Here is a 27731-nt window from a genome sequence, read left to right as displayed (position 1 = left end):
ATATACCGTTGTATATCATCTTGCACAACCCGTGAAGATACGGGTTAGAATTGGTCTTCGGCAAACCATGTTTGTCGTAAGAGGCGACTAACGGGAACAGGTGATCAGGCTCGCTGACTTGGTTGATCAAAATTCATTTACAGATTTAAAGTATTTGCAGAACGCTGTAAATCATTAATGCGACATATGTCTGGTTATAAAGGATGATTTACCCAGAGTGATCCGGGTTGGTGAAGGCCGCAGAGACATGTGCGTGCCTTAAAACGCGACAAGTTCATCTGATGGTGCGGTTTCGTGACTTGTTGAATTGTGCGTCATCAGACCAAGACGACCTGAGACGTTGATCCTAACATACATCGATGGCTTGCTGTCTCAGGGTATGTCACGCTCAGGCCGCCCTCATGGACTGGGACATTGCTGAGCGCGCGGCGTCAAACAACAAGGATATCGACACTGATGGTGGCACTGTCATACTTTAGTTGATTATTTGACAAACAGTTTTATATAAGGACCGCCTTTCGTGTGTGTGTGTGTGTGTGTGTGTGTGTGTGCGTGCGTGCGTATGTGTGTGCGTGCGTGCGTGCGTGTGTGTTCTCCATTCAGAAGAGTGAGTGAGTGAGTTTGGGTTTAACGCCGCTTTTAACAGTTTTCCAGTCATATCACGGCGTGTCAGCTTAATGTGGGAGGAAAGCCCGAAGTGATGCTGATCTCAGACGTTTACCACTTCGGTGAAACCCACGAGCACGGGTGTGGTGCTGACAAACCTAGAAACATAATCGGGGCGAACCGGGATTCGAACCCACAATCATAGGTTTCTGGCGTGCCCAAGGGACGCAACTCTGCACAGCGAATCGCGGCGCCTTAGACGACTGGGCCACCCGTGCCCCCCATTCAGAAGAACCAGAATAAGGGGACGCGGTGACGTCAATAGTTACTGCTGCCAATACCTCATAGCACAGTGTGGCATCACATGTGATCTGAACAGTATTAGATATATAAATCCCCGGGAGGACAGGTAAGTGAGTGAGTTTGGTTTTACGTCGTTTTTAGCAATATTTCAGCAATATCACGGCGGGGGAAATAGAAATAGGCTTCACACTGTACCCATGTCGTGAATCGAACCCGGGTCTTCGACGTGACGAGCGAACGATTTAACCACTAGGTTACCCAACCGCCCTGCATTCTTGTTGCACACAGGTGAGGTTGGGTGAGGTGATGTATAAATAACTATGTATAAATATGTATATATATATGTATAATTAAACCGCCATAAGCCCGATCTAATACAAGATATATATATATATATATATATATATATATATATATATATATATATATATATATATATTCTTCTTCAAATTGCATTTGTTCTTAAGGGAGGTAACTCTGAATGTTGTGGCTTTCTTCTGTGCCACGGCCCTGTGCCAGATGTCTGAGCGAAATCAACACTTTAAAGTTGGATGCTTGTATAAATGGGGTTGAAATGTTTTTCAAATAAGTAACAAGGAACCAATAAGTTATTATAGTGTTTACATAGACGCTCTACTTCTGTTTTCACTCACTTCAAAGATGTATACAAGATATGGATTAAACTGTTTTGTGTGTCATATTATTTATACCACTGGCTTTGAGGAGATAGTTGTGTCTTTATAGGGAGAGTGTGTTGGGAGGTCTCCACTTGAGACGTCCACATTGGAAATTCCAAATAACACTTTTAGAGATTCTTATTATAATGACACAGTATCACACAAGATGATGTTACAACATTTATTGAACTAAACTAAGAACCGCACCACACACAACATAAACAGCCTATCTGTACAGCATTTTCATATATTCCTGATATACTCGGTAACACACAGTCATCAGAGCAGATAGGAGAATAACAGATTTATGATAGAAATGGTCAATACATAGTAACAGTCGCTGTTACATCATAGGTGCAGCGTTAGTCTTTGTGGTAGAATATGGTAGATGACAACGCTGCGCGATTGTAGTTCAACAGAGGTTGCAGCCACTCGTGAAGTTGTTTGACACTTATATGAAAGTCAGCTATCTACATACAGTACAGAACAAATACAACCACACTCAGTGTCAGACACGTCTCTTGTAGAAGTTGGCACAAGTAATTCTATCACAGTGATGCCCAGGGCGATGTCCGGAGACAATCAGTCATAAATAAATAAAACACATATCAAGTAATGTCCTGCGCTGGAGAGTTCATCAGTCGTTCAAGCCTTGGCCATTTCCTCATCATCCTGTTTGCCCTTGACCTTGGCGGTGAAAGCCACGTAGTTGAACATGCCCTTGGAAATAGGGGCCTCCTTCCACGTCTGTTTGATCTCCTCCTTCGTGAAGTTATCTCCCATGTTCTCCAGGAGATCCTTGATGTACTCCTCGGGCAGCACGCCCTTGCCCTCCTCGTCAAACATGGCGAAGGCGCTACGGATTGTCTCCTCGCCGTCCGTCCCTCCCATCTTCTCCCCAAACAGGTTGAGGAAGGTGGTGAAATTCAGGGGCCCCTTGGCCTCCTTCAGCATCTCCTTCAGCTCGGAGTCGGCGGGCACTTTGCCCAGGTTGCCGTAGATACTCTTCAGGTCGTCTATTTCGATGACGCCGTCTCTGTTGACGTCGATGAGGGTGAAGGCTTCCTTGAACTCCTGCACCTGAGACTGACGGAACATCGAGAACACGTTCTGGGGCGCCATTGAATTGCTGGATGAAGGAGCTGTGGGAAGACGACGTCAGGCTTCTAAACAAGATGGAAGTGAGAATGATTGGAATGAGGAATTGCTGTAGATTTATGTCTAAAATCCACATCACGTGACGTCCGTTAAGCAGTATCACGTTACCAAGTGCTGTACCAGACAGTTTCCTGCTTCGGGGACGTCACGTGGTCTCGTGTCTGTAACCCGGAATGACATAGCGGGAATCTGCACTCGCACTTTTACGCAATGAGATTACGTTTCTTAATGCATGGATCCCTGCTGCTATGACCGGCACCAGTAACACTAGTGGATTTCAGGCGGTTTCTAATTTAGTAACGGACGTATTTTCGTTTGTTCTGAATTCGTATTTTCGCTTTCTCCATAGTCGTTATATTGTATTTCAAATGTTTTCACGTACAGTAAACTACGGTTATAACGAACTCAAAGGGACCGCTTATTTTAGTTCGTTATAACCGTAGTTCGTTATAAGCATATATACAACAAATGGCCGGGACTAAAAAATAAGTTCGTTATATCGGTCAGTTCGTTATAAGCGTGTTCGTTATAACCGTAGTTTACTGTTTTTCTATTTTTCGATTCGTATATGTACTGCATACGTCATAATGTTTCAATAACGCGGTTATCGTCGAAATGAACGCATTCCTGTAACAGAGGTAAATGTTGCACAATATAGTATTACGATAAATCCAGGAATTTGAACGGACAGATTTAAATGTTCGTGTCATGATAAATGACCTATAACCCTCACACTCTGTGGATAGTTGGAGTTGGGCGGTTTTTTTAACCTACAGGTGCCACGCAGTGAATGTAGCCTCAGAGGGTGGCAGTACAGTTATTTTTTGTCGATGAGGTCAGAAGATATATTGTTATTCTGGAACAGTATAAAAGGACCGAAAATAAATCAGACCATGAATAAAAAATATAATGGCTGCATGAATACAAATATTTCTGCAAAGCTAAAGGTTACTTCTAATGGGCATTCACGATTATGGCAATCGTTTGATAATTTTGACAAAAATATTTTAAATAGGGTTTTTCAGAACGAAATATACCGGTTAATTGTAAACAATTCTTCATAACATGTTAATGACGTTAATGTGTCAGTAATGATCCCTGCAAAGGTACGCTAAAGATGTGAGTGAGTAGTGTTTCACGCCGCAGTAGCAATATTACGGAAACACTCAAACCTCTGTCATCACACATTGTACCCATGTGGGCAATCGATCCTGGGCCTTCAGTGGGACGAGCGAACCCATTAACAGCTTGGCTTATCGCCTCTCCCACCAACTATGTGGATTTCGAGTTTTTTACAATTCACATTTTAATGTAAATAAGCTTCTGCATGGCTTGTCTGCATCATATAAATACGGCGGATGTGTGTCACCAGCAGTTGGGGATGTATAACTACTGGTACTTGCAGATGCCGGTATTATATTTTAAAAGACTGTGTTATCCAAGGAACATATATGGAGGTTTGATATTGAATCAAGTTTATATACATCTGGTTGTATAATCGACCGGTGTAGCAGGGTCAAATCAATCCCTTAGGAATTCACTCTAGAGTTCATTCAGCCTAGGCACAGATTATTCCCCTCTACGAGGCCCAAAACACGCTCTCAAGGCTCAGGTCACTCATTTCTATAAAGTCCAAAACACTCACTCAATGATCAGGTCTCTCGCCTCTACTGGGCCCAAAACACACTTTCAAGTCTCAGATCACTCGCCTGTACTGGGCCCAAGACATTCCCTCAAGGCTCAAGTCACTCGCCTCTACTGGGCCCAAGACATTCCCTCAAGGCTCAAGTCACTCGCCTCTACTGGGCCCAAGACATTCCCTCAAGGCTCAAGTCACTCGCCTCTACTGGGCCCAAGACATTCCCTCAAGGCTCAAGTCACTCGCCTCTACTGGGCCCAAGACATTCCCTCAAGGCTCAAGTCACTCGCCTGTACTGGGCCCAAGACATTCCCTCAAGGCTCAAGTCACTCGCCTCTACTGGGCCCAAGACATTCCCTCAAGGCTCAAGTCACTCGCCTCTACTGGGCCCAAGACATTCCCTCAAGGCTCAAGTCACTCGCCTCTACTGGGCCCAAGACATTCCCTCAAGGCTCAAGTCACTCGCCTGTACTGGGCCCAAGACATTCCCTCAAGGCTCAAGTCACTCGCCTGTACTGGGCCCAAGACATTCCCTCAAGGCTCAAGTCACTCGCCTGTACTGGGCCCAAAACACACTGTCAAGGCTCAGGTCACTCGCCTCCACAAGGCCCAAAACACTCACTCAAGGCTCAAGTCACTCGCCTGTACTGGGCCCAAGACATTCCCTCAAGGCTCAAGTCACTCGCCTGTACTGGGCCCAAAACACACTGTCAAGGCTCAGGTCACTCGCCTCCACAAGGCCCAAAACACTCACTCAAGGCTCAAGTCACTCGCCTGTACTGGTCCCAAAAACACACTCTCAAGGGTCAGATCACTCATCTCCACAAGGCCCAAGACATTCAATCAAGGGTCAGGTCACTCGCCTCTACTGGGCCCAAAATACACTCTCAAGGCTCAGGTCCCTCGCCTCTACTGGTCCCAAGACATTCCCTCAAGGATCAAGTCACTCGCCTCTACTGGTCCCAAAAACACACTCTCAAGGGTCAGATCACTCATCTCCACAAGGCCCAAGACATTCAATCAAGGGTCAGGTCCCTCGCCTGTACTGGGCCCAAAATACACTCTCAAGGCTCAGGTCACTCGCCTCTACTTAGACCAAAACACTCACTCAAGGCTCAGGTCACTCGCCTCTACTTAGACCAAAACACTCACTCAAGGCTCAGGTCACTCGCCTCTACTTAGACCAAAACACTCACTCAAGGCTCAGCCCCAAAAACTCACTCAATACTCAGATCACCAACCCCGACCCTTCAATCCCCGATATTTGTACCGTCTTCTACTTCTCCTGTTCAGTTTTGGCATACATTTTGAAGCTTTCCGATGTTCATGTGACCTTCTTAACAGAAATAGTAGTAGCTGATTGTTGATTTGTAGGCATACATATAGACAGCATATTGTTTTGCATGAAATGATGTGTATATTTACTGTTGAATTAACAGTCGGTCGTTTTAATTATACCGGGATGATGGGTCAGATATCTAAAATCATAGGATGTTATTATGAACACTGTGTTTTCTTTACATAACATACACGTGTGTAAAGTAAACAATAGGTCATAACGGTTGAATTTAATCAACGTATCAATGACAGCTGTTATAACTCTGTCAACTGTCAATTGCAAAAACACATTGAACAGGACACCGACAACATTGTACGTCAACTACATCAATAACATAGCAAGGTAACAGTGTACGGATTCCAAATTGAACCATATCGCATCCTAACAACTCAGATATACCTCCTCCCGCCATAATCCACCCCACCACACGCCACCCTCCTCTCCCAAACGACTGGTGTCATCACTGATTTTCAGTGATCCATTTATATCATTTTCATCGCCTTTTTGCCTCTAACTCCCAATGGAATTTATTTTGGCGAACAACCAAGACTGGTTATGATCTTGCGTTGACGTGGAATATTTAGAATATGAGACGGAACATGCATGGAGCTCAGTAAGTGATACTGAAACGAACACAAGCAGGTTTTCAGAGATCACCGGTCGCAGTATTTTCTGATTCCTGCCAAGTTCCTCCCACGTGGCATCTAGCTGTTTGTACATGCAATATTACAACATGTACTTAGCTTCAATATTGATCATCTGAAACCGCAAGAACCCCGTGACGGCGGGGCTCCACTCTGCTGGTGTAAAGCCATTATACCTATCAGGTAACTACTGCACCATGGGGCCTCTAACCCACGACCGTCACGATGTGGATCGAACGAGGTAGCGGTAACCGGGTGGGGGGGGGGGGGGGGGGGGGGGGGACGGGGTGGGTGTGGCCGATATTAATTGTGGCCAATAATTTGACAAGAGAATGTCACGTGATAGAAGATTCTGGGTATAAAATATTTGGAAAGGTTATCCAGATCATTCAGATCTCTCAATCATCCTGAACCTTTAAGTTCTAGACTTACTCCACCAGCAATGGCTCCCCAGAACGTGTTCTCGATGTTCCGTCAGTCTCAGGTGCAAGAGTTCAAGGAAGCCTTCACCCTCATCGACGTCAACAGAGACGGCGTCATCGAAATAGACGACCTGAAGAGCATCTACGGCAACCTGGGCAAAGTGCCCGCCGACTCCGAGCTGAAGGAGATGCTGAAGGAGGCCAAGGGGCCCCTGAACTTCACCACCTTCCTCAACCTGTTCGGGGAGAAGATGGGAGGGACGGACGGCGAGGAGACCATCCGTAGCGCCTTCGCCATGTTTGACGAGGAGGGCAAGGGCGTGCTGCCCGAGGAGTACATCAAGGATCTCCTGGAGAACATGGGAGATAACTTCACGAAGGAGGAGATCAAACAGACGTGGAAGGAGGCCCCTATTTCCAAGGGCATGTTCAACTACGTGGCTTTCACCGCCAAGGTCAAGGGCAAACAGGATGAAGAGGAAATGGCCAAGGCTTAAACGACTGAAGAATTCTCAAATGCAGGACATTACTTGATATATGTTTTATTTATTTATGACTGATTGTCTCCGGACATCGCCCTGGGCATCACTGTGATAGAATGACTTGTGCCAACTTCTACAAGAGACGTGTCTGACACTGAGTGTGGTTGTATTTGTTCTGTCCTGTATGTAGATAGCTGACTTTCATATAAGTGTCAAACAACTTCACGAGTGGCTGCAACCTCTGTTGAACTACAATCACGCCTTGTTGTCATCTACCGTATTCTTCCACGAAGACTAATGCTACACCTTTGATGTAACAGCGATGTTACATGAGTTAACAGCACCTTGTAATTTGAACTGTGACTGTTTCAACTGAGTGGCAGACAAACCATTTCTGGAGGTCTATCATAAATCTGTTATTCTCCTATCTGCTCTGATGACTGTGTGTTACCGAGTATATCAGGAATATATGAAAATGCCGTACAGATAGGCTGTTTATGTTGTGTGTGGTGCGGTTCTTAGTTTAGTTCAATAAATGTTGTAACATCATCTTGTGTGATACTGTTTCATGTCTTAAACAACTTTCCGGCTGCAACCTCTGTTGAACTACAATCGCGCAGCGTTTACATCAATCGTATTCTGCCACCAAAAATATTAACACATTGGATGTTATAAGCTTACACCACCTTGTGATTTGAACTGTGACTACATTTTGACTAATTCGCGAACGAACAAGTGAGAAACTTTTCCTGCCATGTGTTGTATTTATAACTCTGATTGTCTTCGGACATCGCCCTGGGAATCCTGTTACAGAGAGTGACTTGTCATGACACCGTCTTCAACAGACACGGCGAACGTATTTATAGTAAACTATTAACGGATGTGATTCATCAGATGCCCCTGGGCCTTCAGTGGACCTTGGACACACCATGTTGTAATGTAATATCCTTATCCTGACTGAGTGTCTGTCAATGTTTTCCGAATGTATTGAAAATGTATAATATTGCTGTGCAGGTAGATTATTTAGGTAGTAGAACGTAGCATCTCACTTCAATAAATGTAGTACAATATGACATTTCGTGTGATTCTGGTTAGGAGAAAGATCTTCATCAACGTCTCTTTTCCTGTCTTACGAGTGGACTGCGGGTGGTAGGACTCGTTGACTTGGTTGATTGAACATCATCGTAAATCGATTGCACTGGACGTGGCTTCTATTGTCAATAAATGGATTGTATGGGCCACATTCGATTATTCAAAGCAAAGAAAAGGTTTAAACGCACTATTCAAGACTTTGTGACAAAGTCTCAATGTCAAATAAGGCACAAATCGTCTTGATGTACACTGACAATAATCACAGGTTGTAAAACAGCTGACAAGTCATGATCAGACCTTCCTTCCGTCATAGTGAATCGAAAATATAAATAACAACCTTTTTGCAAATTTTTATCTTTTAATATTTTGTGATACTTTCCTGATGATGACCCCAAAAGATTTTTTTTTTTTTAGTCTGAATGCCACAGTAAAATTAAATCTGGTATATACATATAATCAAATGTTCCATCCGACGCTGAAATGTAAATTTTCCGGTCATTGGGGAAGATGTAAAAGATTCATAGAACACTGAAATAATAAAAGAACATCTAAATAATTGCTTCATGACAAGTCGTATATTGAGATTCTGAAATTGAGGTATTTACAAAGTTCTAATGTTCAGGTTAATAGTGAAGAGATATGAAAAACTTCATTGCATGACATGCCTGACCACCGACATTATGTGACATGCTTGACCCCCGACATTGTGTGAGACGCTTGACAAACGACATTGCATGACATGCTTGACAAACTACATTGCATGACACGCTTGACAAACGACATTGCATGACATGCTTGACGAACTACATTGCATGATGTGCTTGACAAACAACATTGCATGACATGCTAGACATGCTTCACTACCGACAATGCATAACGTGCTTGTCAAACGACATTGCATGACATGCTTGACTATCAACATTGCATGACATGCTTGACTACCAACATTAAATGACTTGCTTCACAAACTGCATTGCATGACATGCTAGACATGCTTCACTGCCGAAAGTGCATAACGTGCTTGACAAACGACATTGCGTGACATGCTTGACTGCCAACATTGCATGACATGCTTGACATGCTTCACTACCGACAGTGCAGAACGTGCTTGACAAACTAAATTGCTCGACATGCTTGACTATCAACATTGCATGACATGCTAGACATGCTTCACTACCGACATTCCATGACATGCTTCACTACCGACATTGCATAACGTCCTTGACAAACTACATTGCATGACATGCTTGACAATCTACATTGCATGACGTGTTTGACTACCAACATTGCATGACATGCTAGACATGTTTCATTACCGACATCGCATAACGTGCTTGACAAACAACATTGCACGACATGTTTGATTATCAACATTGCATGACATGCTAGACGTGCTTCACTGCCGACAGTGCATAACGTGCTTGACAAACGACATTGCATGACATGTTTGACTATCAACATTGCATGACATGCTAGACATGCTTCACTGCCGACAGTGCATAACGTGCTTGACAAACGACATTGCATGACATGCTTGACTACCAACATTGCATGACATGCTTGACTACCAACATTGCATGACATGCTTGACATGCTTCACTACCCACATTGCATGACAGGTTTGACTAACGGTATTGCATGACATGCTTGACTAACGACATTATATATCATGCTTGACAACCGATATTGCGTGACATGCTTGACTACCGACATTACATGACATGACTCACGACATTGCACTAAAGAGCCTAGTTCAATGTGTGTCCAATTGTGTTTCTTGGTATTGTTGATGGGAAAACGTAGAAGGTTTTTCTCGCATCAGATCTGTTTTCAATGAAAATAAGATAGATGTGCGCGAGAATATTTTATAATTCTGTGTACCGTTATTTTGATGATGGGTACTGCCGGGTAAACATTATATGGACATCAGTGTTGTTTTAACCCGTGAAGATCCGACTTAGAATAGGTCTTCAGCAATCCATGCTTGTCGTAAGAGGCGACAACAGGATCGGGTGGTCAGGCTCGCTCACTTAGTTTATGCATGTCATCATATCCCATCACTGGATTGTCTGGTCCAGACTCGATTATTCACAGACTGCCGTCATATAGCTGGAATATTGCTGAGTATGGAGTTAAACAACAAACAAACTATGTACGGTATTGAACTGCAGGGTTTTTGATTGCCTGGCATCTGCGTCAATCGAACAGTGACAGTTCAACAACATGCCAAGATTTACAGAAGTGCAACGAAACAACGTCAGGCAAGGGGCGCTTGCAGGCAGGGGAATCCCGATCAGCTGTAGCTAGTCTCTTCAATGTAGCGCCCAGCACCATCACAAGGCTATGGGATCGGTTTCCACAACATGGGTCAATACGTGATCGGCCAAGATCGGGACGACCAAGAGAAACCACCCCCGCCCAACATCGCTACATCCGACTGCGCGACCTACGTGAAATGACGACCACAGCCACCTCAACCGCTTCCACAATACCCGGACTGCGCAGAATCTCCGACCAAACCGTACGAAACCGTTTAGGAGCAGCAGGTCGACGAGGCATATTGACTCGACAACATCGTCGACAACGATAATATTGGTGTCGTCAACACAGGGTATGGCCTCAACTGCGATGGAGAGATGTCTGGTTCAGCGACGAATCAAGATTTCTCCTCTATCGAGGGGATGGAAGAGCACGGGTCTACAGACGTCTTGGAGAATGTTACGCCAGAAACTGCGTACAGGAAGTGGACAGGTTTGGTGGGGGTAGCGTTATGATGTGGACTGCTATCTCTCATCATGACGGGACAGGTTTGATTCATATCCAGGGCAATCTTACGGCTCAACGATACATCAACGAAATTCTTCTACAACACGCCCTCCCAATTGCAGCCATCGGTAACGGTGTATTCCAGCAGGACAACACTCGACTGCATACAGCACGGATCACAAGAGCCTGTCTACACAACGACGTTGCTGTTCTCCCCTGGCCCTTCAGATCCCCGGATTTGGACCCGATAGAGCAGCTGTGGGATGAATTGGATAGACGGTTACGCCGACGTCAACCACAACCCCAGACGTTGCAGCAGTTGGCTTTTGCGTTGGAGGCCGAGTTGGCTACCATTCCCCAAGATGTGATTCGCATACTCGTCTCTTCAATGGACAAGAGATGTCAGGCCGCTATCGATTCCAACGGGGACATGCGCGTTATTGATGGTAGCTGACCTTCACCTTGGACTTTTGCTATGTACCAATAACTGAGATGACTGCAATCACCAAGTGTTCTCCCCACAACATTTTGGCTCAATACCTTGTACGGTTCCTCGTATAAATGTATTTTCCTACCTCACGCAAATCTGGCTTTGCGTTTCTTTTTCTTTCTTGAAGAGTATATTTTCAATTTAGTAAAAGAGTTGATTCATATAAATTTAAAAATGGCAGGTTATGTATATTTCATTTGTTATATTCAATGTTCACTGATTTAAAGGGGCACTGATCTAAAACAATTCCCCGGGACTTGTTGTTGCTTTTGTTATTGTTTTTCCCCTGCGAGTACCCGGATGTATAGCAGAAATCTAGACTAGTTCGCGACCTCTGCTGCGCCATTCGTAAGCGCATTAGTCACTTTTATCGGTAGTAATAAGGGCGTATGGTCACATTGATCAACAAAATGAAATACAGTTTCGAGATAATAAGGAAATGTAGGTATCTTTGTGGGTAGCATCGGTAATGGTGACGAAGTTTTGATAAGTCACTTGCTTGGTAATTTTGCGATTTTCGTTTACACTATTTTGACTTGCAACACAAAGTAAATATTTCACCTGAACATTGCTTTTTTTTATAGTGTGTATATTTTTTGACTGTCAAAATGTGTAACATTTTCAAATTTATTAAACGCCTAAATATTCAGTTATTTTACAAAGTGACTGAAAAACATTTCCATCTGTATTATTATGATAACGAATTCCAAACATTTTTATGTTTAATGTCATCACCAAGACACTGAAAATGTTACGTTGAAAAGTACATTTCTATGTTGTTTGGCTTCTAATCCTACATAATAATAATCTGTTGTGATGTTTTAGGCCCCTTTGATCGTCATAATCAATTTTAGTCAATCTGGACAGATTTTTCAGTCAAAATGACTGAAATATTTACACATTTTATAAATTGCCTGAGAGAATCACATTTTACAAATTGACGGTTTCACGCTTACAAAGGAAATGACTTGTGAAAACAACGTCTATCGCGCATTGAAGAATTTCCCAACCAAGACGTAGAGGAAGAAGAACGAATCGTTTCAATGCTACAGCAAATGAAGGAAAACAATATGCAAATACCATTATTACAACCTACCAAATGTGTATAAATTTTAGGCAGCTTCCTTGTTCGAGGAAATGTATCCGTGAATATCCACACAAAGGAACAATAGCCCACTCGTCTGCAGCTGTACAAAGAAACTTATTCGATGTCACGTGTCTCTGTTACAATCAAATATTTTAAAAGATATATAATTATCGTTTCGGGATATTATAACCCGTGTTCGTTTCTCAACTGATCACTTAGATTGTTTCAGGTGTTTCACATAGGTGTCAAGTCTCAGGGGTCGGCTGGGAAGGCCACGTGACAACTATTTTCATAACGTCCACGGTTCCTAAAAATCCATTGAGTGAAAGATAACAATTATCAATCAATCAACGTATTATCAGTTAACCCTTTGAACAAAGTATGTTGTTTTTACATCGGCACTTCACGCCACGATATGTGTGTATTCCCTTTGTTTTAGTAAACCTAGACATGCAAACACTCACTTTTGACATATCCACTGTGCAAGATAACAGTGATTAATCAATCAACGTATTTTCCGTTAATCCTTTGATGACTAGGAACGATCCGTTGATTTACAAAAAAAAGTAAATCAACTAATCATTCATCTCTTGCTGGGCTGCCACGTGCATATTACATAACACACATTTCACCTCACTTCAAACCTGGATTTAGATTGAATAATTACCCCAGACACAATAAATGCCAAATGGGAACCTTTGTCAGGTAATCTGAGTGATGCTACCACTAATTGTACCTGTAAAAAATTCATTAACTGAGCATCAAGTGAAAGACGACAAATACACAAGTGCAGGGTTATACCAGAAAACGTGGATGACAACAAGGGAGTAGTAATCGTATTATCGACGCAATCCGCAATTCACTGCATGGATACTTTTTTGTAATAATTGTATTATTAAACTATAACCAAACGAAATCTTTATAGATCAGAGTTAACCAATCAGTGTTCAAAAATGCGTAAAACAAATATTGCCTCCAGCCTCCAAGTTTATTTAGCTGTCCTTGCAGACGGTAGCCCAGTCTCTCGTCACGCTCAGTTGCGTTGCGTATCATCCGGGTACTCACGGGGAAAAAAACAATAACAAGGGCAACAACAAGTCCGGGGAACTGCGTTTGATCAGTGCCCCTTTAATTGTATCATATTTTATGGAGCGTTATTAACATGGGGGATTCGTTCGAAAATAAATATGTTTAAATCCATTAGAGAAGGATTTTAGGGAAATTCTCTGAATCCAAAACAACGCAACTATATTTTGTAGCGATACCTTACAAGACAACTATTTGTTTATACCATGTGTACACGCTTCACCCTTGTCTCGTCTCACACATTCCCTGACAATGCGTTTGTTTTAATCAACTATTCATATATATAGATGTATGTTCATATGAATAACATTTATTGATATCATGGATATAACGAAACCGATCTAATCAGGATCTCGGAAGATTCTCGGTCTTTTTTTACTCTTCTCCATGAGAATCTAACACACATATATACTTCTTCAAATGTGTCTATTTATCTGCTCTAAATGTCAGACAATTCACGATTGACAGACATGGTTATAATCTATATTTCCCTTATTCATGCTCATTAAAATTGTGATAATCTATGTGTAATGTTAAGTGCGTCCGCCTTTCGCCCAGATGTTCACAGATCACTGGGGGCTGCGCACCAGCAGATGTACACAGTGCTTATTACAGAAACATCGATGGACATCTGGCTGTATAGGTGGAGAGATGGGGTCTCGGTGGGGTATCAAGGGGGCTCGGAAATCCGTTATGACCATATCTATCAATAAAGAGACATCACGTACATCATGTACCAAGACTGTTATGTCCCAACTACAACCAACAACTAAGAACTTACTTCAAACAAGTGGGTAGGATTTAATTACAGATTGATGCTGGAGTTGTGAAGTGAATGTACGTTGTCCAGTGTAGTATATTATATTGTATACTACTATATCAACGTTGAATCAAACTTGTGTCATATTAACGTTTGTAATATATTGAAACGTATAAAGATGTTATTAATGTTGAGTGAGTCTTATTTATCGCCAGTGTACCGTTAAATTATGTACACCAAATAAAACAAATAACTGTAATCACACACAGCTGCAAACTACTGTTAGTTTATTCTTTTATCCTGGCGCTTATCGCTCAGCAACAAAAGTCAAACAATCGTGGCTCAGTCCATTTACATAAGCGGGGATGAAACTGAGTCCCAAATGCGCCTCTTGTGATTTGTGTAGGCAAATTGGGATGTTGGCACATTCGGATTTAAGATAATGACAATATACATGTCCAGGTTGATTAATCGTCTTTGCGCAAAACTGACGAATTCGGAAAGGGAACAGTTTTTTTCTTTTTAGTAGGCATTGAGGTTCAAACGAAAGTCACACCAAATAAGTATGACAAGAAATTTCACTAAAACCTGAGTTGAGAGCATAACCATTGCTAAGCCGAAATTTAGTTTGAACTTTATTTAAGCTTAATGTAAAGAAGGTGAAAGGGTTCAGCCCAAATAAATATCAGAGCATTATGAATCTTATGAATATGGGATAGTAGTCATTATTTACATTGTTCTATCCCAATATGAATGGGATAAAAGGTACGTTTATTTTGAATATATATATATATATATTTCGAGGGGAAAAGATGCTTTGGTAAGGGTGAAAATGAATTAACTTGCCTCTGCATGGGTTTGTGACGGGCGCCACCATTGTCGCAGGATATGCTCACCTATTTGCGAACACCAGATATCATCACGATTTTATAATGACACATTAACATATGCCTCTATACAGTCGGGTTGTACAACAGTGATTTCTAGTTATTATGGAAAGGGTCTGTCGCCTTTATTTATGAAAACCTGTTTATTGAAACACACACTGTCTACCATTGTTTACATCCCAGCACTGGACATACAACGTGTCAAATACAAAGACACCTTAATGATAAATGTACATATATGTAAATAACCCAAAGTGAGTTGTCTGTTGTCCAACATTACAGATGCTGATACCACTTAATGCACATCATCAGCACAGCAGGGAGGCAGGCATTGCAGCCGGATCTCATTGATCACACGCGCGCGTGCAGCTTCATGTAACGTGATATCCGACTATAGAGGAACCAGACGTCATGTGATCTCTCCCGTAAATGCTGATCTCTTGGTAACGTGATACGGCGTAACGGACGTCACGTGATGTAGCTTTTGGGTATATATCGACAAGAATTCTTCATTCCCAACCATTCTCACTTCCATCTTGTTTAGAAGCCTGACGTCGTCTTCCCACAGCTCCTTCATCCAGCAATGGCGCCCCAGAACGTGTTCTCGATGTTCCGTCAGTCTCAGGTGCAGGAGTTCAAGGAAGCCTTCACCCTCATCGACGTCAACAGAGACGGCGTCATCGAAATAGACGACCTGAAGAGCATCTACGGCAACCTGGGCAAAGTGCCCGCCGACTCCGAGCTGAAGGAGATGCTGAAGGAGGCCAAGGGGCCCCTGAACTTCACCACCTTCCTCAACCTGTTCGGGGAGAAGATGGGAGGGACGGACGGCGAGGAGACCATCCGTAGCGCCTTCGCCATGTTTGACGAGGAGGGCAAGGGCGTGCTGCCCGAGGAGTACATCAAGGATCTCCTGGAGAACATGGGAGATAACTTCACGAAGGAGGAGATCAAACAGACGTGGAAGGAGGCCCCTATTTCCAAGGGCATGTTCAACTACGTGGCCTTCACCGCCAAGGTCAAGGGCAAACAGGATGAAGAGGAAATGGCCAAGGCTTAAACGACTGATGTACGCTCCAGTGAAGGACATTACTTGATATGTGTTTTATTTATTTATGACTGATTGTCTCCAGACATCGCCCTGGGCAGTCAGGATGACGAAGACATGGCCAAGGCTTAACTTAACTAACTATATTTCTGCACAGTGACGTGCACATGACAATACATGATTAAGGACAATTCTGTGTTTCGTCATCCATTTGGGCGTCGTCATGTTCATTGTACTATACTTGTGTTATCTCAAGGCGAGGCGCAAACAAAACTCCAACAAGTCAAAAAGTTTCAGAAGTATTTCAAAACGTTTGAGAACACAACAACAATGCCTGAAGTCTCAGTTATATGATATTTTGGCATTGGTATGTTTGTCTTGAAAACGTTGGCTGTTATGCGAACCCTTTTCCAGTTATTCACATGTGAATAGGTCTGCCTCTCCATCTTCATGCACCGTGTTGTATTCACGATCGTGAATGTCATATGTAAGCTCTTGTCTTCAATGAGCTGAATAAATATCAACAGCGACAATGCTTTGTTTCCATTCTTGTTCCATTACTGATTTATAGAAGAGCTATCCACAGACTTCGCACTACACCGTCACCTCGTTAATCCGGACGGTGTCATTCACAGAATCATCACCCGGATAACGAGAGCTGGGTGAAGGGTAATGCACCTTATAAGGAGAGAGGGTGTAGACTGGTGAATGTTGCTGACATTATTCCTCGGTAGGTTCGGTGCAAGGAAGAGGTAGACAGCAAACTGTACTGGGGAGAAAGAAAAAGGCTTGCTAATATTATTTATGAAAAATTTACTTATTACACTCAGAGTTGTCCCCCATGCCCTGGAGTGTATATCAGGGAACGCATGTGACGGCTTTAAGTCTCTGTAGACGTCATCATTTCCGCATCCCTAGGGCAGCGTCTGACCAGGGGTCACAGTAAAGCAATGCCTCTGTATTCTTCTGTTTAAAGCAACCGATGGACTCTCATGTGAAGGACTTCTTTCTACCTGTTAAAGCTATGATTCTGATTCGCCTTGTTCTTTTGTCACACAAGAAGCGCTGCCCTTTAAGACATTGAGTAAGATTGAAAAATATTTATTCACTTTCGAGAATGTGTTTTGTACATATGTCACAACATATGCATCAGATGCTTCAATCAGCACTGTCGGGGAGAGACAGTGAGTGAGTAAGTGAGTTGGATTTTACGCCGCTTTTAGCAAATTTCCAGCAATATCACGGCGGAGGACACCAGAAATGGGCTTCACACATTGTACCCATGTCTTCGGCGTGACGAGCGAACGCTTTAACCACTAGGCTACCCGACCGCCCCTCGGGGAGAGACAGATGCTTCACATATGGTTGTGAGGTTTGTCGTGGTACAAGTATTGACCTCAAGTCTCATTAATGCTCTGTAATTGCAGTGTAAACGTAGTACTCTTTATGAAAAGTGATGTGCAATCTTTGTTTAATAAATAAATGTCGCAAATACATGACTTCCTGTGGGAATCTGTTTTAACATGGATGGAGTTACTTCCCTTGCTCTAGCAATGTTCGGTCTGTGACCAGTGTACACATCTTCATAGTGGCATGTTACAGTTCAAACTTAACATCTAAATGATCTATTATGTCTATCAAGCTGTCCACGTGTTAGCGGCGAGCATTTCGTCTGATGGGCAATGAGTGAGTGAGTGTGGTTGACATGTGAGGATATATTTCAGTCATATCATGATATGTGAGCATGAAGTGGGAGCAAGCCGTGTAAAAAATGACATGTACACAAACTGCTGGGGTCCGATGATACAGAAGCTAGACAACCGACAGCATCTTTCTGACTCCTCTTTCAGGGTTTCCAGTTTACTGTGAATCTGTCACCGGGTTCTCCACGGGGCTTATTTCCTGCAGCCTTATCCACAAACCACACAGACATAAAATATTTTATTCATATTTCATTCGTTGCGTACAAATAATTTTACATGTGATCTCGTACGCCAGTACTCACATGGACCAACATCCACACATTTTGAAACTGATGACACTTTGTGTTCTCACACTGGTAAAAAAATACATGTACGGTTGACGGTTTATACATTCTCCATTTCCCTGGGACAATGATGCTCAGCACCAGTCAGTCAACACCCGGTGTTAACTTAGACGATTCAGATAAAGACTTGTTACACTACATCATAGTCTGCATGCACTCTAGACCGCCCTGCCAATACCACATGTCACTGGTCATGTTACACTTGGACATCCATGGCGGAGCGGTCTGGTCGGTGTATTACAGTATCCACAATACCACCGTGCATGAACAAGGCCTATCATGTGAATCGTAGCTGACGTTGAAGTGGATGATGATACGGACGTTGATCCAACCAAGGTACGATGGCACCCCAGTGCTGCAGCATTGGGAGTAGTCTCCCTTGGTGCTGCCACCATTGTGAGTAGTCTCCCTTGGTGCTGCCAGCATTGAGAACAGTTTCCCTTGAGTACCTCTCTCAGCGTTGAATTGCTGACTCCGCGTCCTACCCAACAATCGTTAACAATATGTTCTATACATTTACCCCTACATAGTAAAACATCTCTATAAAGATTATTACAATCTTACAAAGAAATATCTCCCATGGTACTAGGTATTTATGAAAATAGGCATTTTTTGTCAATGGTAGGACAATCACACAACTGTCTCATTCTTTGGTTAAATCAGATAATCATAACATATGTTCCAGACACAGGATGTCACGTACAACCCTCTGATGATTAGATGGACATGGTTCTACTATCTGAACAATCACACCACATCACTGTGTCCGACTTACCCTTCGTTGTGACAGTTTGTACAATATAATGTAACGTAAGGAAATATATATTTGTAAAAAAGCATGACTAAAAAAGATAAAAAGAGGTTTGAACCTGTTTCACATCAAACAAGTTAACGGTTTCTTCTGCAATTATTGCTACCATGGATAACGAGACACTTGACCAGGCTAACAGCAGACTGTGACGACACAAACTCCTCCACGGCGACAGCGACAGTCATCCGCTGTCCCCGAACACTACAGGTTGACACGTGAAGCCTCAGCCGATATGCCCCAGTTTATCCATTTAAGAATCAGAGTTATGCCCCTTTACACTGATGCCTACAAGCTCCTCCCCAGCGCGTGACACCTTCGTGACACCCTCGTAACATCGCTGCCACCAGTGTTGGCGCGGCCATTACAACAATCTTGAAATTTGCCCTCTAACCTAAAATGTAGTAATGTTTATACTATCGGGAATGCTCTCATAGTGAATTTTGAAAATGTTAATGACTGAACATATATCCCAGATGAGTTTAACATTTTGTTTGTATGATCGGATTGGTTCGAGATTGCAGACGAACGGAAAATCACCAAACTTCCCCGTTACATTCTTACATTTAATTACATGATAGCTGTAATGAAACGGAAATTCAAATTGACAAACAAAGAAAATATGTAAGCTGGGGTAAGAGTATTCGGCGTCACGGCAGTCATCACTTGTTTGTAAACATAACGGTCAGTCAGCAGCGAGTTCAACTCCAAGCATGGTTGTGGCCACCTATCACAGTGGGAGCTTTGACTGGTGGCAGCGATAGTTTCGAGAGCTCCGCTAACGGGCTATCGCTGTGAGGGGCATGAGGTGCCTTTAGGGATTGTGTATTTTATAGATTGAACCTTTTCTAGTTATAACAGATACAGCATATGGTTATCGTGTTTCTAGTCCAGATTACGTAGCGAGTACAATTCCATACTGTAAACTGTTCGTGTTACGGTACATGCTCTGTTTCAACCAGGCAGTAAGACAATGAGAACTGTAAGTTGGGAGTATATGAGAAGACATGAGTATATGGGCGTACATGTATATGGATGACATGGTATATCTAACGGTCAAAAACAGGAAACAGTGCAGATACTTTCACATCTTACTGAGGTCTTCAGGCTGCTTGGCTCATTAACGACTATCTTCAGATTGTTATCAGACGCGGGTGAAGCAACGTAACGTCATATTACCGCGTTGTCTCAAACGTTTGGAGATCAGACATTATTCTGACGGTTGTAAGTTCTGACAATGTTTTAACAATATATTAAAGTTTCAAATTGTGATTTGGAAATCCACAATTTTCTTCATTTTCTCATGAACACAGCATCACCGATAATCTGACCAGCATGAAAAAAATCTAAAGTCCCCCTTTAGACCTCACATTCTAACAATATTAATCATCTCGGGACAGATAGGTCGCTCAAGGTCATTCCCTAATAATCTACCACACAAGACCATTGCAACATATCAAGATGTTCATATCAACATAAACGCTTCATATATATATGTATATATATTATTTTCGTGTCGCTGGCGTACAAGTGTATTGGAGAATGGTACATCCGGGTATGATGAAATATACACAAAGATGAATTTTGCTGAGATCACGCGTTGTGTTGGCATCATGTTTCCCATTCAGAAAATACAGTCACACCTTAAAAACACATTTGATCCGTATCTGATGACATGCATATACATATTCTTGAAATAATTACAACAAAATATGCCATATAAAATTTGGAATAAACAGTCGGCAGACTTTAGAAACGTGACACAGGACGTCTTCAGCCAGCCCCAGAGGGAACACCCTGAGACCCGCAGGCGGTACCTCAGGACAATGTGATACGAGTATTGTCATGGAAACAATAACACAACTAGTTCGCACAGGAAATGTGGTATTGAAAGATGTTGATTATACGGAAAGGACATGTTACATAAGTCATCTTCATAAAACTGTTTTTGCCCTACCATTATGGAAGACACACGATATAGAACACAAATAAATCTAAATCCATGTAGGCATATTTGCATCAAGTCTACTGATAAAGTCCAACTGCGATAAACCAAAACCTATTTCGAATTGTTCCATTAAATGAAATCAGGCCCTTATTGGGCACATGTTACGTCGGTTTTTAAGTTGGCAGTTTGGTCAGGTTTTGCACAACAAAAAAAATGTATTGCACTGCGTTTCCTACACATTTACGTACCTACTGATGGCCACTAGGTAAGTTATTTCAGCTCATGAATTTATTCGATGTTCAATTTTTTAATATTATATAACGTGCTAATGAGCCTAGCATACGAAGGTATCTCTCAGACATAATTAAATATCTAACTTATGGAGTTGAAATAGTTTGTAGCATATTCAATTACATTGTATTATTATCGTTAATTTTGGAGAAAAAAACCAAAACATGTCTTTATGCTAAACTTCACGAAGTCTGAATTGCATATGCATACTGTACAAACAAAGGTTAAATCATTAATAACATGACATGTCTTCGACTCACAATGCAGGCACATCGTCCATAGATATATCACAAGATGCCCGGGCCAACACAGGTGCAAGTCATCACAGTCAGGTTCCCAGAAAGGAAAACAACATGGATCCCGGTGTAATTGGTGATCTTCCTCGACATTGTTCTGTTACTCCTGACATGTCTTTACAGGAAATAATATGGCGTCCACTGAGCGCCTTGTGGGGATGTGAGACAATGTCCGTTCATAATTAGTATGACTATTTGCAACTAGATTGACCGACATAAAACAGACAGAGGAAATACTTCAGCGGCTGGTTCACGGGTGCTGGGACAACTAATTAGCACGTGGTAGCCCTCCTTGACCCAGGGACCCAGGGGCAACCACTCACAATCCTGCTGTTGTGGAGTTCCGCTCCTTAATGAGTGGGCGTGGTGGTTATTGAACAAAGATCGCACGACCCCAAGGATCTCATTAACCATGAATGTGGCTCCTATTGGAATCTTTATTTAAAGTTGATGGGGTCCACCCTCAGCAGTAAGTCAGGAACCTCGTCAGATGACACGCTGAACAGTTCTTTGTTGGATGCCTTCGTGGTTTCGTCCTCAAATGCCGAACTTCCAAACACCTCGTCGTAGAAGTAACCGTCTTCCGCTTGTTCACGGTCGTGATCGTGGTCGTGGTCGTCTGCGATGGCGAACATGTCACCGTCTGTGACGCGAGGCATGGCGTCCACCGATTCCGTGTCGTCTGGTTCGAGCGGGCGACGGCTGCTGGAAGTTGATGACCTTCGAGGGCGACCCCTGGCGGTGAACCATTTCAACCTCCTGGAAAAGATGAGCCCCATGTTAAGTCGAATGTTCGAATTATCATTATGTGGCAAGTGTACATCGACAATTAGCAGGAGGACTTGTGCGTGTAAATAAAAACGACAAAGCCCTTTCCATAATCATAAATGATTCCGACCATATCATAAACATGTGTTTATAATGCAGTGTCAAATAGGGATGACACCACGTGTTCGCGAGAAGGTGGGCGCATCTTGCCATACCGATGACACCCATCACAAACACATGCAAAGGCAAGTAAACTGTTTACCTGAAGGTAGAGCATTGCAACGGACACCAACGTTTGAAAACGTTTGGAAGCTTCATAGGGGCCAAGTTTTCAAGTATCCAAGCATCCGATCTACCTCATCTAACATAGACATAGAGATAGACACAGTGTCCAAGTATCCGATCTACCTCATCTAACATAGACATAGACATAGACATAGACATAGACATAGACATAGACATGAACACAGTGGTCAAGTCTCCGATCTACCTTATCTAACATAGACATAGACATATACATAGACATGGACACAGTGTTCAAGTCTCCGATCTACCTTATCTAACATAGACATAGACATATACATAGACATGGACACAGTGTTCAAGTCTCCGATCTACCTTATCTAACATAGACATAGACATAGACATAGACATGGACACAGTGTTCAAGTATCCGATCTACCTTATCTCACAAAGACATAGAGATAGACACAGTGTCCACGTATCCGATCTACCTTATCTAACATAGACATAGACATAGACACAGTGTCCAAGTATCCGATCTACCTTATCTAACATAGACATAGACATAGACACAGTGTCCAAGTATCCGATCTACCTTATCTAACATAGACATAGACATAGACATAGACATGGACACAGTGTTCAAGTCACCGATCTACCTTATCTAACATAGACATAGACATAGACACAGTGTCCAAGTATCCGATCTACCTTATCTAACATAGACATAGACATAGACATAGACATAGACATGGGCACAGTGTTCAAGTCACCGATCTACCTTATCTAACATAGACATAGACATAGACACAGTGTCCAAGTATCCGATCTACCTTATCTAACATAGACATAGACATATACATAGACACAGTGTCCAAGTCCCCGATCTACCTTATCTAACATAGACATAGACATGGACACAGTGTTCAAGTCTCCGATCTACCTAACCTAACATAGACATAGACATAGACATAGACATGGACACAGTGTCCAAGTATCCGATCTACCTTATCTCACAAAGACATAGACATAGACACAGTGTCCAAGTCTCCGATCTAAATTATATCTCAAAGACATAGACACAGTGTCCAAGTCTCCGATCTATCTTATTTCACAAAGACATAGAGATAGACACAGTGTCCAAGTATCCGATCTACCTTATCTAACATAGACATAGACATAGACACAGTGTCCAAGTCTCCGATCTACCTTATCTAACAAAGACATAGACATAGACACAGTGTCCAAGTATCCGATCTACCTTATCTCACAAAGACATAGAGATAGACACAGTGTCAAAGTATCCGATCTACCTTATCTAACATAGACATAGACATAGACACAGTGTCCAAGTCTCCGATCTACCTTATCTAACATAGACATAGACATATACATAGACATAGACACAGTGTCCAAGTCTCCGATCTACCTTATCTAACATAGACATAGACATAGACACAGTGTCCAAGTATCCGATCTACCTTATCTAACAAAGACATAGACATAGACACAGTGTCCAAGTCTCCGATCTACCTTATCTAACATAGACATAGACATATACATAGACATAGACACAGTGTCCAAGTATCCGATCTACCTTATCTAACATAGACATAGACATAGACACAGTGTCCAAGTCTCCGATCTACCTTATCTAACATAGACATAGACATATACATAGACATGGACACAGTGTTCAAGTCTCCGATCTACCTTATCTAACATAGACATAGACATAGACACAGTGTCCAAGTATCCGATCTACCTTATCTAACATAGACATAGACATAGATACAGTGTCCAAGTCTCCGATCTACCTTATATCTCAAAGACATAGACACAGTGTCCAAGTCTCCGATCTACCTTATTTCACAAAGACATAGACATAGACACAGTGTCCAAGTATCCGATCTACCTTATCAAACATAGACATAGACATAGACACAGTGTCCAAGTCTCCGATCTACCTTATCTAACATAGACATAGACATAGACACAGTGTCCAAGTATCCGATCTACCTTATCTCACAAAGACATAGAGATAGACACAGTGTCAAAGTATCCGATCTACCTTATCTAACATAGACATAGACATAGACACAGTGTCCAAGTCTCCGATCTACCTTATCTAACATAGACATAGACATATACATAGACATAGACACAGTGTCCAAGTCTCCGATCTACCTTATCTAACATAGACATAGAGATAGACACAGTGTCCAAGTCTCCGTTCTACCTTATCTAACATAGAGATAGACACAGTGTCCAAGTCTCCGATCTACCTTATCTAACATATACATAGACATAGACACAGTGTCCAAGTATCCGATCTACCTTATCTAACATAGACATAGACACAGTGTCCAAGTCTCCGATCTACCTTATATATCAAAGACATAGACACAGTGTCCAAGTCTCCGATCTACCTTATTTCACAAAGACATAGAGATAGACACAGTGTCCAAGTATCCGATCTACCTTATCTAACATAGACATAGACATAGACACAGTGTCCAAGTCTCCGATCTACCTTATCTAACATATACATAGACATAGACACAGTGTCCAAGTCTCCGATCTACCTTATCTCACAAAGACATAGAGATAGACACAGTGTCCAAGTATCCGATCTACCTTATCTAACATAGACATAGACATAGACACAGTGTCCAAGTCTCCGATCTACCTTATCTAACATAGACATAGACATATACATAGACATAGACACAGTGTCCAAGTATCCGATCTACCTTATCTAACATAGACATAGAGATAGACACAGTGTCCAAGTCTCCTATCTACCTTATCTCACAAAGACATAGACACAGTGTCCAAGTCTCCGATCTACCTTATCTCACAAAGACATAGACACAGTGTCCAAGTCTCCTATCTACCTTATCTCACAAAGACATAGACACAGTGTCCAAGTATCCGATCTACCTTATCTCACATGGATATAGATATAGACACAGTGTCCAAGTCTCCGATCTACCTTATCTAACATAGACATAGACATAGACACAGTGTCCAAGTCTCCGATCTACCTTATCTCACAAAGACATAGACATAGACACAGTGTCCAAGTCTCCGATCTACCTTATCTAACATAGACATAGACATATACATAGACATAGACACAGTGTCCAAGTCTCAGATCTACCTTATCTCACAAAGACATAGACATAGACACAGTGTCCAAGTCTCCGATCTACCTTATCTAACATATACATAGACATAGACACAGTGTCCAAGTCTCCGATCTACCTTATCTAACAAAGACATAGAGATAGACACAGTGTCCAAGTCTCCGCACGACCTTATCTAACAAAGACATAGACATAGACACAGTGTCCAAGTCTCCGATCTACCTTATCTAACATATACATAGACATAGACACAGTGTCCAAGTCTCCAATCTACCTTATCTAACATATACATAGACATAGACACAGTGTCCAAGTCCCCGATCTACCTTATCTAACAAACACATAGAGATAGACACAGTGTCCAAGTCTCCGATCTACCTTATCTAACAAAGACATAGAGACAGACACAGTGTCCAAGTCTCCGATCTACCTTATCTCAGGTAGGCATACACATGGACACAGTGTCCAAGTCTCCGATCTACCTGATCTAACATATACATAGACATAGACACAGTGTCCAAGTCTCCGATCTACCTCATCTAACAAAGACATAGACATAGACACAGTGTCCAAGTCTCCGATCTACCTTATCTAACATAGACACAGACAAAGACACAGTCTCCAAGTCTCCGATCTACCTCATCTAACAAAGACACAGACATAGACACAGTGTCCAAGACTCCGATCTACCTTATCTAACATAGAGATAGACACAGTGTCCAAGTATCCGATCTACCTTATCTAACAAAGACATAGACATATACACAGTGTCCAAGTCTCCGATCTACCTTATCTAACAAAGACATAGAGATAGACACAGTGTCCAAGTCTCCGCACGACCTTATCTAACAAAGACATAGACATAGACACAGTGTCCAAGTCTCCGATCTACCTTATCTAACATATACATAGACATAGACACAGTGTCCAAATCTCCGATCTACCTTATCTAACATATACATAGACATAGATATAGACACAGTGTCCAAGTCTCCGATCTACCTTATCTAACATAGACATAGAGATAGACACAGTGTCCAAGTCTCCGATCTACCTTATCTAACAAAGACATAGAGACAGACACAGTGTCCAAGTCTCCGATCTACCTTATCTCAGATAGGCATACACATGGACACAGTGTCCAAGTCTCCGATCTACCTTATCTAACATATACATAGACATAGACACAGTGTCCAAGTCTCCGATCTACCTCATCTAACAAAGACATAGACATAGACACAGTGTCCAAGTCTCCGATCTACCTTATCTAACATAGACACAGACATAGACACAGTGTCCAAGTCTCCGATCTACCTCATCTAACAAAGACACAGACATAGACACAGTGTCCAAGACTCCGATCTACCTTATCTAACATAGAGATAGACACAGTGTCAAAGTATCCGATCTACCTTATCTCACAAAGACATAGACATTTACACAGTGTCCAAGTCTCCGATCTACCTTATCTAACATAGACATAGACATAGACATAGACATAGACACAGTGTCCAAGTCTCCGATCTACCTTATCTAACAAAGACATAGACATAGACACAGTGTCCAAGTCTCCGATCTACTTTATCTTACATATACATAGACATAGACACAGTGTCCAAGTCTCCGATCTACCTTATCTAACATATACATAGACATAGACACAGTGTCCAAGTCTCCGATCTACCTTATCTAACA

General features: G+C 42.2%; 4 protein-coding genes across 5 annotated transcripts in view; 2 read left to right on the top strand and 2 right to left on the bottom strand.

Annotated features, from left to right (window-relative positions):
• Positions 1-1752: 1752 nt before the first annotated feature.
• LOC124149934 (myosin regulatory light chain, smooth muscle-like) lies at positions 1753-2762 on the bottom strand. Its single transcript, XM_046521780.2, has one exon. The coding sequence runs from the start codon at positions 2706-2708 to the stop codon at positions 2232-2234; it is 477 nt and encodes a 158-aa protein (XP_046377736.1). The 5' UTR covers positions 2709-2762; the 3' UTR covers positions 1753-2231.
• Positions 2763-6769: 4007 nt separating this feature from the next.
• Positions 6770-8313, top strand: LOC124149933 (myosin regulatory light chain, smooth muscle-like). Its single transcript, XM_046521779.2, has one exon. The coding sequence runs from the start codon at positions 6809-6811 to the stop codon at positions 7283-7285; it is 477 nt and encodes a 158-aa protein (XP_046377735.2). The 5' UTR covers positions 6770-6808; the 3' UTR covers positions 7286-8313.
• Positions 8314-15969: 7656 nt separating this feature from the next.
• Positions 15970-17435, top strand: LOC124149932 (myosin regulatory light chain, smooth muscle-like). The gene has a single exon (XM_046521778.2). The coding sequence runs from the start codon at positions 16022-16024 to the stop codon at positions 16496-16498; it is 477 nt and encodes a 158-aa protein (XP_046377734.1). The 5' UTR covers positions 15970-16021; the 3' UTR covers positions 16499-17435.
• Positions 17436-18414: 979 nt separating this feature from the next.
• Positions 18415-27731, bottom strand: part of LOC124149974 — a 51134-nt gene continuing 41817 nt past the window's right edge. For both annotated transcript variants that reach the window (XM_048390662.1, XM_048390661.1), the window contains exon 4: positions 18415-22635. In XM_048390662.1, the coding sequence (XP_048246619.1) occupies positions 22314-22635 (322 nt within the window). In that variant the 3' untranslated portion in view covers positions 18415-22313. The remainder of the gene's footprint in view (positions 22636-27731) is intronic.

The sequence above is a fragment of the Haliotis rufescens genome, unplaced genomic scaffold (genome assembly GCF_023055435.1).
Source record: "Haliotis rufescens isolate VD_foot unplaced genomic scaffold, xgHalRufe1.0.p SCAF_9, whole genome shotgun sequence".
Classification (NCBI taxonomy): Eukaryota; Metazoa; Mollusca; class Gastropoda; order Lepetellida; family Haliotidae; genus Haliotis; species Haliotis rufescens.
This window is presented reverse-complemented; position numbering and strand designations above follow the sequence as displayed.

What these genes read in the sequence shown, in the direction of transcription:
- LOC124149933 (XM_046521779.2), top strand. Translation starts at nt 6,809, where the DNA reads ATGGCTCCCCAGAACGTGTTCTCGATGTTCCGTCAGTCTCAGGTGCAA.
- LOC124149934 (XM_046521780.2), bottom strand. Translation starts at nt 2,708, where the DNA reads ATGGCGCCCCAGAACGTGTTCTCGATGTTCCGTCAGTCTCAGGTGCAG.
- LOC124149932 (XM_046521778.2), top strand. Translation starts at nt 16,022, where the DNA reads ATGGCGCCCCAGAACGTGTTCTCGATGTTCCGTCAGTCTCAGGTGCAG.